The 14,858-nt window shown below is 40.4% G+C and overlaps 1 protein-coding gene across 1 annotated transcript in view; it reads right to left on the bottom strand.

The window, feature by feature from the left end:
• SLC35F3 (solute carrier family 35 member F3) overlaps positions 1 to 12,917 on the bottom strand; it is a 162,423-nt gene extending 149,506 nt beyond the window's left edge. Inside the window, exons 1-2 of the mRNA XM_005518535.2 lie at positions 12,652 to 12,917; positions 12,143 to 12,372 (exon numbers count right to left, since the gene is read on the bottom strand). Coding sequence (XP_005518592.1) covers positions 12,143 to 12,372; positions 12,652 to 12,704 — 283 coding nt within the window. The 5' untranslated portion in view covers positions 12,705 to 12,917. The remainder of the gene's footprint in view (positions 1 to 12,142; positions 12,373 to 12,651) is intronic.
• Positions 12,918 to 14,858: the final 1,941 nt, after the last annotated feature.

Genomic DNA, 14,858 nt, shown 5'->3' with positions numbered 1-14,858 from the left:
ATCAAGATGGAACAATTCTGGCCTTTGAAAATAAAGAGATAAGAGGTTTATGCACTATCTCAAATGCTTCATTAGATAGATTTGAAACTTTATCAGGGAGTCTCTCCAAGCCACATACTACCCATCACACATATGGCCTTGTGGTGGGATAATGTAACAAAAACAGCAGCAAAACCAAAAACCTAAGCTGGATGTACAACATTCTGTTATCCCTAGCATTTCAAATTTCTCCAAGAACACTTTAATCCATCCCAATGCACACCATCCTTTGTTTACATTTGCAAGGAGTTCTGGGTTTATATATTCTTATTCCTTACCTGAGTCAGGGCTGTCAAAAACTGGCTTCCAAACTGCTGCTTGTATAAAGATGAGCTAGAATGCCTTTCTTTTACTATTTTAAAAGGCTTCTGCCTCAGACCCATTCAGTGACAGCCACTCTAGTACAGGCAGATTGTTTGTCTACATCTGAAGCAGAAAGACATGAACAATGCTTTATTATTTAGTAAAAATGTTTGAGATTAGGGCAATGCAAAATGTTCTTTTTGTAACAGACCTGTTTGAAGACTTTTTTTCCTATACTGATGCTTCTATAACATGCCCTGTTAGAAGTCTCAATCCTTTACTCCTAAACTAAACCTGTAAACAATTGCATATATGTTCATCCTCCTTTCAGCACCTGGGCTCTGGTAGTCAGTTTTCTAGGCAATGGGAAGAAAGAGCAGCCTCTTCTCAATTCCTGTAGATGCTTTCTACTCATGTTGGGACAAGCTATTAAGTACTACCTAAATACCAAGTTTAAAGAAATTTAAAATTGCACATCTATTAAAAGAAATAATTATTCTATAATTTAAATTGAGCTCCTCAGTAGTGCTCAGGAACATATAATAAAGACCATGTATGGGTAGGTGTAATTGGATGCAGTTGCCTTAGGAACAAATGTTCAGCATACAAAGCAGGAAGCCTGCTTAAAAGGCAAACTCAAAGACTTAAGCCTGGTAGATGAAACCTGTCTTGACTGAAGTTACTGAGAAAAATACCATGGGCTTGGTTGGAGTCCAAGATTCATTCCAAAAGCTTTTCTAATTCTCTCATTATTATCAACGCAGAACTAAATAACGCATTAAAAAGTGCTGTATTGCACATGCTTTTCCCAGTTTCCCTTGTACAGGAAGCTCATCATGAAGCAAGAACTATCTAGAGAGTCATAAGAGAGTTTAGGCTTATACTTTAAAGATTCTAGTTTCAGTACCACTTCCACTGTATTTTCATTATGTAGGCATGAGATATCATGTCTTTAGAGAAATGTTACTGTAGGCTGCAAAAAAATTTGACATGCAGAGATAAACCACTCTGGTATACGAGTATCATTTTAAAGTAATATTAATAGCAAAGATTCCTATAAAGATGCTATGCAAAAATCTTTTCATTTTGTAGAAATAAATACAGAATGCCTAATACTCTTTGTCAGAATGATTTACAGTGAGATGCAGTTTTTGCTATGCACATAGCAGCCACAGAAGGCACGAGGTATTGTTCCCAGTACAAGACTTTCCTCTCCATGCATTTCTCTACAAAGAAATCACTCATTTGTGCTTCTATGATTTACTCCCATTTTTGTTTCCATCTGGAGAAATATTATAAAAAACAAAACCACTTCTCATTCTGGGTGAAGCAAAACACATATACAGCCCTCTACCTCTTGAAATCACTATTTGCAAAAGACAAAGCATTTTCTACAGATATTAAACCACACATTACTAAGGTGTAAAGTTTGAAAGCAAGTTGTCTTTGAAACAAGAAAAGCAAATACAGAAGTTTTTTATTAAATAAGTTGCTTATCAAATAATACTTCCCAAAGACTCTGAAGTAATTTCATTAACTGGAACCAGAGATCCAATTCCACACTGCACCCTCTAAGAGGATCTTCATAGGTCTTACAAACCAACAACCATGGGTAGGCAGTCATTTAAGAGGTCTCTGTGCATTCTTCATATATTCTCCCAAGATAACCTGGGAAACTGGAGAAACCAGGCAGGAGTCAAATATCCCCCTGAAATCCCTGAAGCCATGCACACAGTAGCTCTATTCCTTCATGTTAACCTAGTTTTCATTCCAATTAATGTAATTTCCCAGACTGATAAAGAGGACTTTACTTCCCATATATTGGAAGAAAGTTCATGTAGCTGAATGTAGGAGTCTCGTGCTATACCTACAACAACAACTGAATGTGGGCTTATGTTCATTTCCAAGTCAAGACCCACCTGTCTTTCTCAGGTTTATTGAAAAAACTTAAATAATTTTTGAGCTCCTGAATACACCAGGATTCACCTTGTCTGGGCATAATCTCTGGTTTGCATGAAACCTGAGCTCCCAAATTCAGTCCCATGGAATACACTTGTAAGGTATATAAGAAATAGCTGAAATATAAGTTCTGAAAAACAGAGGCTTCTAGCCACAACACACAATGTAGAAGTGTCAGGAAGCCAAATCTGTAAAAAAAATTAGCCTTTTTTCTCTTTTCTCATTCCTCTTGCTCAACTTGAAAGTAATCAAATCTCCTAACTTAATTAAAGACATTTTCCATGGCTCCACTGACTTTAAGGTTTTTCTTTCTTGACTGCCTTTTTCTATCTTTACATTATTTTGTAATTTTTTCCCTTTAACTAGCCTCTGGTAATCAAACCTAAACATATTTCTTTACCTTATAAATGTCCTGCTTCTGAAGTGAAGAAAGACCCGCAAATGAGAAATTACCAGGCCAATAGAACACTAAATGCCATGTAGCAAAAAATCATTCCAGCAAAACTACAAGGAACAATGGTTTCTGTCATTAATTTCCATTCCATTGAAAGTGCTAACTAAAACCATAAGCAGTAGCTAGCGTCTAAGCTGAAAAAGCTTCTCTTGTCCAAAATAAATGGCTTCATGTTAATTAAATCAGTCGTAAAGTTTCCAAAAAACATTGCATGAAATGAGCAGAAGAGACAACAGAATCATAAAGCCATGAAGTTGTATTTCCTGTTTCACGGTGCAAATATTGCACTGTTGATATTAATCCTGGAGCTGCATATTTCAAATGGGCAAAAATTTGCAAGCAGATAATCCCTACTGAACACCCAATGAACCAGATTGTTTGGAAAGCAGCTACTGATTGAAAAAGGAAAGACAACTCCAGGTTTTCAGGACAGGGCCATGAATGCACCGTGATCATCTTCACACAATCTCATCAACTCTGAAGGAGCAGGTCCTTGCTTCACTTCCCACCTGAGCACAAACTTGTGCTCTGTTCACACAACTGCATGGATCTGGCAAAGCCAAACCAAGATATTCTGCATGAGGCAGAGTCCCCAGGCTGCCACAGGGCTACACACAGCACAACAGTGATTTTAAGGGTGGAATGGCTTGGCTTGCTCAGCTTGGACAGTGGAAAAGTGGGTCAATTTCCACACTACTTTGGTATCTTAGCTGGTGTGAAGAGATAGCAAGGAAAAGCACCAAATTTTTGGTATTTCTGATGTAACAGTCAAGGGAAAAAATCCCTTTGGGTTGTCGCTATTGGATCAGTTCTGCCACAATATTCATATTGCAATGGGATTGATAGGACTCTGCACCAGTATTCAAAAATTAAAATCTGGTTGCTTGCTTTAGACATATAAGGCACTTTTCATGAATTATTTGACAGAGGCCAGATACAGTAAAAAAAAATTAATTAATTGCAAGATTAAGGTCTTATTATTTCACTAGAAGCCAGTTACATTCCCTTATCCTGGAGAGGCTCAAATATTCAAATTTCCTTGCCTCAGATGATTGGCTTGATGAGTCAATATATCCTATTGGCTATATGATATCACTTAGTTTTCTGAATGTGAGGTCAACTAAATTCCAACACTGCTGGAAGAGCTTTTCTCAGAAAACAACCCAACTCCTGTATTGGCCAGATACACTCATGGAAGCAAAATTACATCAAACAAAATAAGGCCCATTTGGTAAAAAAATGAACGTTATTAGGCCCTCAAGTTCCACAGAAAAATAGAGGTGCCTGAAACCATTCAGATGCACTTTTTTATAAGGGAGATGACTGAGTGGAGAACAAGCTTCTCAACTTCTGAAGAAAATTAAATCGGGGATATCTTCACTGCATCCCTTCTGTCTAAGGAATACTTCATGTAGTGGTTCATAAAGAAAATATTTCTCTATGGTCTTCCATACAATCATAGCATCTTTTTTTCTTCCAAGAATATGCTGAGGGATGAAAGAACATGTGCCTAGTGAAGACAAACAGGGAATCATAAATACTCAGGGAAGCAGCTTCTACAATAAGATGTACCACGAGAAGACAAGCTATTGCCTAGGTAGGAACATGATCTGCAGATAAATTTCTATGAACATAAGCACTCATTTTATTACTGTTCTCAGAGTAGTCATCATTCACAAGCAACAGCAGAAAATCTATGGCTTCAGCTTCCAAAACAGCTGGCAGAACTCCACCCTCGCATTCCAAAGGATGGCACTTGCCAAAGGGCCAAAGCAGCCTTTACATAACTTTTCTACAGAATCACAGGACAATGTGGGTTGGAAAAGACCTTAAGGATCACCTAATTCCAACTCCCTGCCATTGGCAGGGGATAGCTGCCACTATATCTGGTTGCCACCCCTCTCTTTTGGCTTATTTTATCTCAAATGGCAGAAACTGTCAGCAATTTACAGGAGGAGTATGAAACACCCACATCTCATTATACGGAAGAGAGATTACGGCACCAAAACTTACCTTGAAGAGATCCCTGACATGAGCTAGAATCTAGCAAAATTAGGTATGAAGCTAATGAGCATTGCTTCTCATCGTCCTTCTGTTGCTTTGTGTTTCAGTAACACTCCATTAACACAACAGTACTTGATATCCTGGCAAGGACAACACAGGCTTTGTAGTCTGATTTCAATACTATTATCTTGTGCAATTAATTTGTTTTACTAAAGAAATCATTATTTAAAGCTGCAAATATCCATCACACAGCACATTCCAGAACTATTACAGAAATTTACCCTGAGGAAGGGTCTGCAATAAAAATACTTCCAAAAATAAGTATTCATTTATAATTCTTGATAGTTTACAAATTAAGTTTTCAAAATTAACTTGCTCCCTCATTATTCCACATCAATTCAGAGTAGTATGTGTTTTTTAGCAACAATACATTATTACACATTAACAAAAGTGTTATGTGTTCACATTTCTATTAAAAAAAAAAAAAAAAAAAAGAAGAAATGCAGTTTTCCTGTGGAAGGATTCTCAAATGCCAGGTAACACTCCTCAAAACTGCTAACATGACTCCTGACACTGCAAAGATGTACAGCTAGGTTTAGCAGTTGGTTTTTATGGTAGAGACTACACTAGTACATTCTAACACAGCAGCATTCAAAGATAACATTCATTAAGGGTATAAAATGAATGCTGGAAATCAACAGACTCTTAATTGCTGTCCCATGAACTGTTTTGCATAAGTGGCTAAAGATGACATGTAATTAAATCTGCACTGAAAAAAAACTGAAAGCAATGAAGTAATTTGTTTAAACAGCAAACAAACAAAAAAAGATGGCCCATTTTGCAGGCAGTAATTTTTAGATTCTTCACTATGAAAACTAGATACAAAGCACAAAATATTTATTCTCCTGTCTAGTTAAAAGTGGTGGTTACTTAACACTACACAATTATAACTGTTAAGTAAACAAGTTACTAAATATTCACTAAACATTTATCATTTACTAAATATTTATTAAACAGTAAAAAAATTCAGCAAACCAGTTTAAATGAGAATTTGCTTGGCTTGCCAGCAAGAAATTTAAAACTTAAAATTTGTGATTAATTAAGCTCTATTTTGTAACAGGAACCAGTTTTCCACTTAGCACAGGGCAAAAATGTCTTACCAATTTTCAAAAGCCTAAGAACCTCCATGTTTCTTCTCTATTGGAATTGTCTCAAAAAAGAAGATTCTGAAAGGCTTTTTCTTTAAATATTCACCTGGTATCTTTGCAGCTGCTCAGTATTAGCACCTGTACTGCTCTGGCCTGCCTCAGGTGGCCAGATTGTGCAAATTCACAGTTCCAAGACCACCCAAAGAGCTAAAACCCAGGAGAGCCAATGGGCTCCCTTTCAAAAGAGGAACATATCCTTTAGTATTTGGGATACAAACAGACTTGTGATTAGGTCTCTGAAATTCTTACAGAGACTATTTCTGGGGACAGATCTTCTCAGTCACAGTGACTACTACATAATGAGGAAATTACCTAAGAAGGTTTTGAATGAGCTGTCATTTGGACATAAGTTAGGAATATCCTTGGTTCATGTAGGTTTAGCTTGCAGCAGAAAACTGCAACTGACATTTGAAACAACTCTACAGTACTTTTAAATCTGCAGTGCAGTTCAGCACCATTGCTTTCCTTTGCCTGCAGGTGTTCTCGTGCTTTCTTAGGTTTTCTTTGCAACATAAAAATTCCTGATGTTAGTACTGACAATGAAGAGTTGAAGAGCACTGATTAAAAAAGGCCTCAGACACCATATAAAAAATATAAAAATATTTGTATAATATATATATAAATAAATATATTTATATATAAATAAATATAGTAAAGCATATAGTTTTATTTATCTTCTAAGTTTCAGTGCTGACCTACAGATTGTGTGTTGTAGAAGGGCTGTTGACATATAGAGCGACCCTGGGAAGAGAGATTTGGATAGCTGCACCAAGAGACCTAGAGTTTACTCCATGTTTTCACCTGTAAAGCAAGATTCTCACATAACAGTTTGAGCTCAGAAACAGCAACATAAAAGATACCACCAAGTCTTACATTAGTTATAAACTTAGGACATTCAGTATTTATGCATTGGAAAGCAAGAAATCAGTTTAAATTAATTGCTTACAGTTGGCCTGAAAATAGCTTTCCCCAGAGAAAATTATAGTCTTCAACTTATGTCTTTGAACTTCTGGAGTACATCACCTCAAAAAGTAAGTTAAATTCTCCCTCAGATGCAAATACATTAAAACGGTATTTGCACAAATTTCTCTTGATTCATATCCCTGCTGGATTTGCTTTTAGCAACTGTGAAATTTCAGCATTCAGTGGCACATGAAAAGAAGATCACAAGGAAGAACACTGGGGATCAGTTGGAAACACTGGTCTTTAGCTGTGTAACTGATACTCTAATATTTATAAGGGTACAGTGTTCATACATTTAATTACCTAAAACCAACACTTTTTACCTTGAAGGGCAATCAAAGTCTATAACTGGGAACAGTCTGCCCAGAGGAGTTAGGAGTACTCCATCTCTGGAAGTGTTCAAGGCCAGCCTGGATGAGGATTTGAGCCAGCTGGTCCAGTGAATGTGTCCCTGCCTATGGCAGCAGGGGGTTGAAACTAAATGACTTTTAAGGTCCCTTCTTACCCAAATTACTCTGTGGTATAATTCTATGACTGGCATAGTCAGACCATTGTGCTTTCTGAACAATCTTCAGGCTATTCAGCCAATATGTTCCAGTACGTTACTGATATTGGTGACTTAAATTCCACATTCAGAACAAGACCACACACAAGAACACACCAGATGAGTACTATATTGAAATTTTGTGCATTAAAATGATATGGTTTACTTTGTTATTGCTGAAATAACTATGAAGAAACATTAAAAATATGAAAATTTATATTTAAAGTAGCAGGGAGAAGCAAAGCCAGAGAACTTCATTTAGTGGACACGATCGTTCCCTTTCACCTGAACATCCTGTCTCTTAAAAGTTATCATTGGGACAATTGGAATTATTTACAAGGTCAAAGTCTCAAAGAAATATATGTTCACAAGCCATGATCCACAGACAGCAGTCAATTCCTAATAAAAAGAACTAAGAGGAGTTAAAACTACATACCATTCTCTTCATTTTCTTTCTGCAGGTAGGGAAATCTCTATCAGCACACAAAGAATGTAAATGAATAAAAGAGGAAGACCAAGGCCCATATATAATGCTGATTTATGAAGACAGGCTAAGGATATACAAAAGTTCCTGCTTTAAAAGAAAGACCCTAATCTTGAACAAGGACTAGAAGCAGGTGATCTGTAGGAAGAAGACTGTAAAATAGGGATAGCTGGCTCAAGCCCACGTGAATGTATTTAAAATACTAATCACATAATGACACACTGTGATATTGAATCACCAGGAAACAGGCCTAGTTAAGAGAAAAATGAATGTTTGGCAAAGGTGATAGCTTGTTTCCTGTGGAAACAAGCACCCTGCCAATTGTTCCAATCATTAAAATAGACAAGTCTTCCGTACTGACCAGGAGGACAGTCCAAGAGTTTTGTGACAACCGTATTTCAGGTCCAGGAAAGCTCCTAGGGAGCTGTTCTTCAAAAAATATTTAGAAAACTAATTCTAACTGACAATGCTGTGAAATGGAAACTTTGAATATGGCTGTTCACCTCCAAACTTGCCTCTGCTCTTCAACTGAAGCTCCCAGGCTTCCAGAAGCAGAAATCACGAGAATTCACATAACCTTCATGGAAGAGAGCAGCAGAGCTAATACAACTCTAACAACAGCTTCATCTCCATACAACAAGAAAACTGTCAATGGGATCTGCAAATCTCATGGCATTGTTTTGGGAGCTTTTTTTATTAAAGTCTTCAATCCCTGTGTTCTAACTAAAAGAAAAAAAAAATAAAAGTCAACATACCTCTTACTGACAATGAGAATTTCACAAATAATTGAGCTCTGTCACATTTGTAGCTGCATAAGGGTATAATTCTACAATCTGACTGCATCTTATCTGTTTCTTCCCCTCTGCCTTTATATTTGAAAAATCAAATCACATTCTGCAAAATATTTCCCACGGGACACATATGAATATTTGATTAAGAATGGAGAGCAGTTAACCACACAATTAGTTACCCTGGAAATCAAAGAATTAAAAAAAATAAGAACTACCAGATTAGATCAGGGAACACTCCTCTTTCTAAAGGTTGGCAGATGTTATGGAGGGAAACACAAGAAACCCTCAGGAAAAGTCTCCTCACAGCCTAAGGAGGGACTAATTCAAATTCTGGATAATGAAGTTTAATATTCTCTTCAATATGTTTCCCATTTTATCAGAATTCCTAGACCTTGTCACTGCTATTACAATCCCTTGAAATCTTCATCTTAAGAAAAAGATTACATGTTTTCTTCAACATTATTTCTTTTTCTATCAGTTTTTCATTGATGGTTTTTCAGCTTCTTTACCTGTCTACCTTTTTTCTCTTATGACATAGGAAGAAGAAAAACTCTCTAGCTCCCTAAGCAGCATGTGCCAGAACTTTACAATACTTTTGTTTCCACCTCTTTAAGGTAGACAGCAGAAACTCTTAAGGTTCTTTGCAGTTTGCCTGTACTCTTTCTCCTTGCTCATCTCAGAGCCTCCTGTAATATTTTTTGAGAGCAGATAACCATAATTAAAGTATTTCACTAAATTGCTGAAGGCATCCTAACATGCAGGAACTACATTACATTATTCCAGTTCCTAAAATCTGGTTTGCAAGTGCAGTCAAACAGCAGAGGTCTTCCCTGAGCTGTGTACAGTCCCAAAATCACCAGCCAATTTAATGTGAAAGTTGGCAGCTAATTTTAGCATTTTCAGGAAATGTGAGGCTTCTGTTTGTGATAAGTGAATGACATTTATTGACATTTCAGCGAGTCACCTGGCTGGGACAGGTCTCCCTAGGGTAATGTTATGAGTCCTTTCTCATTCTGTCTAGTCCACACCAGTTTGTGTCTTTAGCACATTTTCACTTCTTTCCTCTCTCTTTCCAACTAATTTATAAGGATATTACATACTGGAATTGCTACATAACCTTGAGGCATCCCAGTATGTTTCAAATCTTTCTCCAAGCTAATTTTGGGGTCATGGTAAACTAGCTCAGGTTATCAGTGGTAGTTTCCCTAATGGAATTTTGCTAAAACAAAAAACAACCAAATAAGCAAAAGTTTTCTCAATCTCTCAAATGATTTTATATATACATATATACAACTATATATATATAAAGAGTCTAAATAAAGTACAAAAGGAATTCACATAACCTTCATGGAAGAGAGCAAAAGAGATAGATCTGGCCCTATGGGCAATTTAGTTACAATAAAAAGAATGTCACCAAGAGAGATAGACCAAATAAATCTAGATCAGACCATATTATGGACTTATTTTCTGCAAAGCAGGTCCATTATTAATGCAGTCCATAATTACAATCACACTGCATCCAAATGTCTACAAAGATGCAAAAGAAGATGACAAAAAGTAGCCAGGTTGCAATTTGAGCTTAACAAAAATCATTTGCTCACAGTACTTGAGCCAAGTAAATTTTCTAACTGCAAAGTCACAAGGAAAGTCCATATCCCAAAATTAGACTTCAGCCCAACTTGAAGGAGTATTCAAAGATGTTTCAAAGTGGCTGTGATAAAGTTATCTTCCCACTTCAGATTATATACTGTATTCAGTCAGCTCTTTTGCTGATGCACATCAACATGGCTCTCCTTAAACCATGCTGTAGAGATGTATCTTTTCTTCTATGTGTCCATGTTCCTAGTAACTCAGATTTTAAATTGGCAACAAATTCACATAACCTATTATTTTTAGACATACATTTATGGAACTCAGACACTTTGTATATTTATTCCCCACCATTTTAACTCAAGTATGTAATTTTGTTATTCAGATCGAATTAGGAGAGAAAATGCAACTAGAATAGCAGGCTTAGGCTTGCTATTAACTTTTTCAGACAGAGTTATAAATTTCAGCAAATAGGTTATAATTGAGGAGCCAGCATGACCTTTATTATTTCAGAAGGTTCAGCCATAGCAGCTCAGTGTGACTTCAGCTAGACTATTAGTCACTCTGTCAGATAGAACCATTAACATCCAACTCAGTCTGGCATCCACATATGATCTGATCCTTAAAACTGGCCTGAATAAGCTTTACTCTCAACAGCTCCAATCCAGACACTGGAATTGCTCTTATAGAAATACCATATTCCTAGTGAGTAAAGTAGCAAATAACTGATATTTCTGTCGTAATTACAATCAAAGAAAAAAGGAAAAAAAAGGCTCTCACAGAAGATTATTAGAATATTTATTAGTAAAGTCCTATTTACAGGCAATCAGGAGCAGCTCGCTCTCAGAGAAAAACTGAACTAGTACTGTGTGCTATGCATTCTTGTATCATTCTATTCCATTATTAAGCACGCAGCCAAATAGATAATCCAGTAGTAAATATTTCATAAAATTTGCACTTAATACTTAGGGAAGTACAATATAAAAACAACCACTTTATCAGAGTCAGTGTTTACAGCAAAGCAATGATTTCTGTTACAGCAGAATCCTTTTATCAACAAAAATTCCTGCGATGTTACAAACGACCTTAAGACAACCAAATTATTATTATGACTTCAATTAATTCTAAAACTTTTTAATGCATACAATTGACATAAACATGATGAAAGATGGACTAGAAATAGGGCATTACGCACAAAAAAATACTAGCTGATATGTTACAAAGACTCAAGGTAATGCTTCCTTTGTAAATCATGTATGTGAAGGAACACAGCTACACCTCTCTTCATATTGTTATCATTTGAAGTTTCTTTCTCAAGTGTATGCATACGGAAGAAGCAGTTCCACTCGACATAGGAATAGACAGATCATTCAGCTCAAGTGCTGTGAAAATCTGACAGACTCCTAAAACAACGGAAACACACACTGATAACGCGTTACTTGTGGAAATGGTATGTGCATGAGCGTGCGGAGGCATTTACACAGCTGTCAAGCCACGGTAATCAGCGTTGCTAAGTGTGCCTGCAACACCAAGACAAATATTTGACCTATTTTCTTAGCAGAATTTAGCTGTCATCATTCTTAGCACCACGCTCTCGGGAATCAGCCACTGCCAAAGCACTAAGCCAACACGGGCGCAGAATTCCTCGCCGGGAGTGAAGAGCTTCCTTGCACGGAGCGAGGTTTGTTCCAGCGGTAAAGCGATCGGCACCCTCAAGCCCACATCCCTCAGCCGGTTCCGGGCTGCGCCCGCTCGCCCCCGTCCTGGCAACCCCCCCCGCGCCCGTCCGTGCCGCGGACTCACGTTTGTAGCTGGCGGCCCAGGGTTGGTAGCCGTAGTAGCCGGTGATGCGAAGGATGCGCTCTTCGATGGAGGTGAGCCCCACGGACGCGCTGGTGAGGTCCTCCACGGAGCGGGACCACTTCAAGTCCTCTTTAATGGCCTCATCCACCACCAGGTACTTGAGCTGCCGCAGCTGAGGACTGATGTCGGACAGCCGCCGGGGGCTGACATCGGGGGAGCGCCGCATGCCGCTGCGGGTCGGGAGAGGGGCGTCAGCCCGGGGCCGCGCTGCCAGCGCCGCCGCCCTCCGCCGGCCCCGGGCGAAGTTGGCTGCGGGCGGCGGGACGCCCACCGGCAGGGGAGCCGGTCCGGGCCCGCGGCGCCCACAACTTTCCTCACCGCCCTCCACCGGAGCGACCCCCGGGAGCGGGTGGCGCCGCCGGCCAGCGTGAGGTGAGGTGAGGCGAGGTGGGGCGGTGTGGGGCGTCCCCGTCCCCCCGGCCCGCCCGCCCGGCCCCGCAGGTACTCACAGCGTGCCGGCTTTGCCCCGCGCGGAGCCGTTGGGGAACTCCCGGATCCCCATGGGGAGCAGCAGCGATGGCTGGGGGGCGCCCAGGCTTCCCGGCGGGGCCAGCCGGCGGCTCTCACCGGCCGGGTAAGAGGCGGAAAGGAAGGAAAGGAGCGAGCGGGGGAGGCGGCGCCCCCGTGGCAGAGGGTCCCTGGGCTGGCGCTAGCCCCGGCGGGAAAGGCAGGCAGGGAGAGAGGCGGGCAGGGATGGAGAGACGGAGACGGGCGGGCCAGCGCTGCCGCCTGCGAGCCGCTGCCGCCTGCGGAGCGCGGAGCGCCGGCGGCGGGGGCCGGGCAGGGCAGGGCGCGCTCCGCGCCCCCCACCCCGCGCGCTCCCGCCGGCCGCCGGCAGGGGGCGCCCCCGGGTCCGCCGCCGCCACAAGCGGCCCTCGGGCGGGGCGGGGCGGGGCGGCCTCACCCTCACGGGGCGGCCTCACCTTCCCCGGGCGGCTTCAGACGCCGGGTGCGCCCTCCGGGCCGAGCAGCCAAGCCTTTCCCACCTCTGTTCGCTAGCGACAAGCTCGGAACGGCTCGGGCAACCCGAGCAGGGCCAGCTCTGAAGTGACCGTGGACCCCCTCTGACGAGGGCACCCACCGGGTTACCCCCGTAAGGCCACCGAACCGGAACCGGAGCCACACAGCCTTCTGTCAACTCACCTTTTATCATTTTTTTTAACACAGTTTTTTTCTAACTTGAGTGGCAAACGTGCAGTTAAGCTTAAATGAACATGTGAGCATAGATGTTACCTTATACAAATAATTCATTCACAAAGAAATAAGATTAAAATCTGATAGTAGATTCTTGGGCAAAATTTGGTCACCTAGATGTAGAGACAGTTGAAATCAAAGAGTGTTTTGTATATATGTATCCATATATATTTGGAGGGGGGAAAAGTCAAGTCCAAGGAGAAAAGGTTGTTACCTTTCACCACTGCACTGGCTCAGTTTACTTGGAACATTAAACCACTGAGGTATCAAATGTGGAAGTGACCTGGATCAGTTAAATGCAACCTTTCACTGTCACTGAAGGGAACATTACAGCATCACTGCACCATCATCAGAAAGGGAAGGTTAAAAAAAAAAAAAAAATCAAAAAAAAATCCAGCAGACAAAAATCGAACTGATCATCATCTTAAACACACATGTACTGAATAAAGCACTAACTTTATTTTATTTCCTCTCCAACCCCTATTTTGAGTCTGTGAAGGGGGAAGATGTTTGCTGCAGAGGACGCCATTTCCAAAATCCACTACAGGTGAACAGCAGTGGTCTAACAGTGCAAATAGAGAGTAAATTGTGCAGGTGTTTGATGCCACCCACCAGCAATGACAGAACTCCTTGCAGGCTACACAAATCAAGGCAGAAGGATGATTTGCTTCAAAATGAGGGGATAAAAATGCAATGCTCACTAAATCTAAGGATACTGATCACTGTCTTGATTTAAGTCTCTTTAGGGCAGGAATGGTGATAACAGGCGTGAATGGGATTAATCATTTCAGTCAGGCCTCCAAAGGCCATCACTGGACCAGCATTGTTCAGTATGCACAATTCATGCTCTCTCTGACTTCAAGTGGTGGAGAAGGATAGGATTTATTCTGAGAATTTCCCATAATACTGCATATATCTAGTGTAAAATTCCTCCATAATTATAGGTCCAGAAATAAAACAATCTCAGAGCCAGCAAAGGTTCCAATAAGGAAGCAATCCTAATGTTGTTGACCAGCCAATAGTGACTGACACCTGCTGAGTACTCACCTGCCCCTTGGCATGAGCTGCTGCAAACAGCAGAGGCTGGTTCAGCCCTGCTAGAAATTTCACCTCCATCACTGCTGTGTTTAGCTGCCCATCTTCTATAGCACTAGAAAGTACAGAAGTATAGATATGGAAGTCAGAGACCCTATTACACACTATAATATGCCACAACCATCTTATTCTTCTATCCAATAAATTTTTTCAGCTGTTTTTATTCCTCCCCAGCTGCTGTCATTCCAAGGTGTAAATGAAATGATGAGTGGGTGTTTCTCCTCTCACGCACGTAAGTGACTTTGGACAGCTTGGGTGGCAGCACTGACAAACTTGAAGTGAGCATGCACCTTGTGAGAGAGGAAAATAATGCCTGGGAGTGAACATCTGAAAGTTCACTGAAACACTTAATAAAGATGACATTTCA

This window comes from Pseudopodoces humilis, chromosome 3, assembly GCF_049639895.1.
Source record: "Pseudopodoces humilis isolate 2021_Gansu_Grassland_sample_001 chromosome 3, ASM4963989v1, whole genome shotgun sequence".
Lineage (NCBI taxonomy): Eukaryota > Metazoa > Chordata > Aves > Passeriformes > Paridae > Pseudopodoces > Pseudopodoces humilis.
This window is presented reverse-complemented; position numbering and strand designations above follow the sequence as displayed.